This window comes from Monoraphidium neglectum, assembly GCF_000611645.1.
Source record: "Monoraphidium neglectum strain SAG 48.87 unplaced genomic scaffold scaffold01864, whole genome shotgun sequence".
NCBI lineage: Eukaryota > Viridiplantae > Chlorophyta > Chlorophyceae > Sphaeropleales > Selenastraceae > Monoraphidium > Monoraphidium neglectum.
The window spans coordinates 1-3,499 of NW_014011764.1; the positions used below are offsets into that span (position 1 = coordinate 1).

A 3,499-nucleotide genomic window follows, 5' to 3' on the forward strand; every position below is an offset into this window, starting at 1 on the left:
GGTGGGGGGAGGGGAGGGTGGCGATCGTGAGAGGGGAGAAGGGGGAGGTCAGGCTGGCGACTACGGTTAGGGGAGGGGGGAGATACGGACGGGGTCCGCAGTCCTGCGGGGCTAGAGAATAGGGGGACAGGTGGCGGCGCGCCCAGCGCTGCGGGCAAGGGGGCTGGTGCTGCCGCTGCTTGCGACGGTGAGGCCTTTTGGCGGGCGGGCAGGCGGGCGACCCGCACTACGTGCGCTGGGGATGGCGGTGGCCTCACTACAGCCCAGAGTGTGACGGCAGGGTTGCGGTTGTGGGTGAATATGCGCGTCTTTTTCGGCACACCTGCGGCGGCGGAGTGCAGCTCTGCCAGCTCCGCCTTAATGCCCTCCTGCTCTTGAAACAGCTGGGACTGCGGCGGTGGTGGTGGTGGGGAAGAGTGACCGTCACTGAGGACTCCCCGGGAACTGAGCCAATCGGCATTGTCCAGGAGCAAACTCGCCTGGCATGGGGTAACACCGTCTGTTTGGGGAAGGGGACAAGGAAGCCCTGGCAGCGCCGTCCTCCGTCCCCTTCGACGAGCTGGCGGCGCACGAGCTTGGACACAGCACGCCGGCGCAGCCCGGTCCACCATGGCGCCCGGCAATCACTCGCTCTGCCTGCCGGCGCCAACCCCTCGACGCTCCTCTTCCCTCACACGTGCCATGAGCCCCTGCACAGCCCACTGCGCGGCCCCCCGCACTGCCCCCTGCACGAACCCCCGCCATCCGACACCCCCCCCAGCGCCCCACCATCTGCTGTGAGTACATCTCCCACGCCTGCCGGACCTCCCCGGCCTTGGCGCGCCCCATGGCATCAGCCGGCACCCGCAGCCGCATGCGCGCCACCACCCGCAGCCAGAAGCCGGGGGGAGGGTCCCGCGGCTGGCCGGTCTCCAGGTCTATCGCCGCCAGGCGGCGCCGCACCAAGGGGTGGAGCCCCTGGCGCCGGGCGGGTGGGTGGAGGGGAGGGCGTGTGTGGCAGGAGGGCCGGGTGTGTGGGCCGCCCAGCAGCCTTGAAAACCAGGGGCGAGCCCGCCTGATCCGCAGGGCGGGCAGCAGGCAGTGCTTGTTCCAGTGGAAAGGCACGACGCAGCGGCAGTGGCGGCGCAGGCAGGCTGCCAGGCCGAATGCAGGCGTCTCGAGTGCCGCTGACCTGCACGTTGCGCATTGTGCTGCGGAACTCGTCCATCCGCGCCAGTGCGGACGCCACGGCTTCCTCGCGGCCAGGGGTGCCCTCTGGAATATCGAAAGCCTGCGGTGTAGTGGACGGCGGGGTTGAAGCAGGGACCGTCTGTGCTGCCCCAACCCTGCCCTCCCCGCCCCCAGTGAGCAGGCCTCACGGCAGCACTTTTAGCGCTCTCGCACCCGACATCCACTGCCTTGCAGCACGCGTCCCTGCCCACGATCACACATCAGGCCGTTTCTCTCCCAAACAGCTACGCACCTCGCTCGCTTGCCGGACGGCCCCGGCGTACACGCGCCGCACCGCGTCCACCAGGGCGGGGGGCAGCCCCTCCTCCTGCGGCAGCTGCAGCGCCGCCTCCACCACGCCCGCCAGAACCTGCCGCTGCTGCTGCCCCTGCTGCTGCTCCTCCTGCCCCTGCTGCTTCTGCCCCTGCTGCTGCTGCTGCTGCTGCTGCTGCTGCTGCTGCTGCTGCTGCTGCTGCTGCTCCTGCTGCTGCCGACCGCCTGTGGCTTCCCGTAGGCCGCCAGGGCCAGCAGGGCAGCCCCCATCGGCAGTTGCGAGGGTGTGGTCATCCTCCACCTGTACCATCCCCGTCTCACCCCTGCCACCAAAACTGCCCTCGTCGCTGCTGAAGCTGCTGCCTACCCCTTCCGAAGAGCGCCCCGCGGCCTGGCAGCCGCCCGTGTCCCCGCTGCCGCTCGTGCTGGCGCCGGTGCCGGTCGCGGCGGCGCCCTGCTCCGCGATCCGGAGGGCCCGCATGCGCTGCTGCAGCTTCGAAGCGGACACGTCGAATTGCGAGACCGCGCGGCTCAGCACGGCCTCGCGCGCGCGCAGGGCCTCGTTGGCGGCCGCGAGCTCCCCCAGGAGCGCCTGCTTGGACGCCAGCTCAGACGACAACGCCTCGCACTGCAAAGGGATGGCGGTGTTGCAGCGTCGGATGGGTGGGCAGCCCTTGAAGTGAAGACAAGAGTGGATCCAGCTGCTCTTACCAAGGAAGCGCATTGCCCCCGGATCGCATGTGCTGCGGACGCCGGGGGTGCAGCCACGCTGCACCGATGGGGGTTTTCCAACGCTCCCCGGCGGCTCGCCGTGGGGCCGGCCCAGCGCACTCACCACCCCCTTGCGGCGCTCCTTGAAGCGCGCCTGCGCCTGCTGCGCCAGCTCCCTCCTCCGCGCCTCTTTCTCGGCATTGCTCGCGTGCTTGCTCACTGGCGGCAGCCTCTTGCGCGGCCCGGGCGGTTGCAGGCGCTGCTGCATCTGTGCATCGTGCAACTGCTGCTGCTGCTGCTGCTGCTGCTGCTGCTGCTGCTGCTGCGGGAGCTGCTGGGGTGCACCCTGCTGCTCCCGTGAATCAGGGCCGCGCGGCTCGCTGCTAGCCCCACTCGCGATCGCCAGCGCCTCGCTAAGGTGCTGCTGGGCGGCGGTCACCTCCCGCACGATGCTGGCATACAGCGGCCCGCAGGCTTCCACGTGGGCGAACGGCGTGGTGCGCGCCGCGCCGCTCGCAGTGCTGTCTCCAACCGCACCGGCTTGCACGCCAAGCTGCTCCAAGAACCACGCGTCCAGGGGCGTATGTGCGTCGGCCTTGGATTGACCGGCATTCATGCTCGACATGCGGGCCTCTCGCAGCGGCGAAGGGGTTCTGCGAAAGGAGCACGCATGCGTCGACACGGGCCTGGATGATTCCGGCCATCAAAAATGCGCAAACCAGCAAAGCTTCTGTGCTAACATGCTTCATCCTGCGCCAGGCCGCAGTTGCGGTTAGACGCAGCGTCACCACATGACTCACCCCAACAGCGCACAATGACGCGTCCCAAGTGTGTGTACACCGCACGGTGTGAACCTCAGAACACAGTAGCACCATGGCACCCAGCATGGCCACGATGCGCTGCCGCTGGTCCGCTTGTGATTGGCCGCCCGAGGACTCGTCATGAGAAGTGATGCACATACAGTATTCACCTGCGGCTGGAAGGTACACCGGCCACCCCACTCATGCCATGTGGACTGCAGCCATTTAAATATGCATGTGGACATCAGCCAGTTAATTATTGCACGCTGGCACGTGCACCTGTCTGTGAACCTGGAAGCTTGACCACGCCTGTCGCAGTGGATGTCTGGTGCGAAGTTGCTGCTGCTTCATGAGGCAAGGCATGCGCAACGACATGGAGGCTGCACCGGGGACGAGGAGTGGGCACCTTCATAAACGACCTTGGAGCCACGCAAGGATTGCGACGAGGTGTGGCACCAGAGGACAAGGATATCAACAACCAAGAAGTAGACCGGCGCCTGTACTGC

The 3,499-nt window shown here is 67.7% G+C and overlaps 1 protein-coding gene across 1 annotated transcript; it reads right to left on the minus strand.

Moving 5' to 3' along the window:
* Nucleotides 1–111: 111 nt before the first annotated feature.
* On the minus strand, nt 112–2,809 carry MNEG_9233 (hypothetical protein; the record flags this gene model as incomplete). The annotated part of the gene is made up of 7 exons (XM_014042293.1): nt 112–194; nt 323–389; nt 769–957; nt 1,172–1,270; nt 1,463–1,707; nt 1,804–2,110; nt 2,318–2,809. The coding sequence occupies 7 exons, from the start codon at nt 2,807–2,809 to the stop codon at nt 112–114; spliced, it is 1,482 nt and encodes a 493-aa protein (XP_013897747.1).
* Nucleotides 2,810–3,499: the final 690 nt, after the last annotated feature.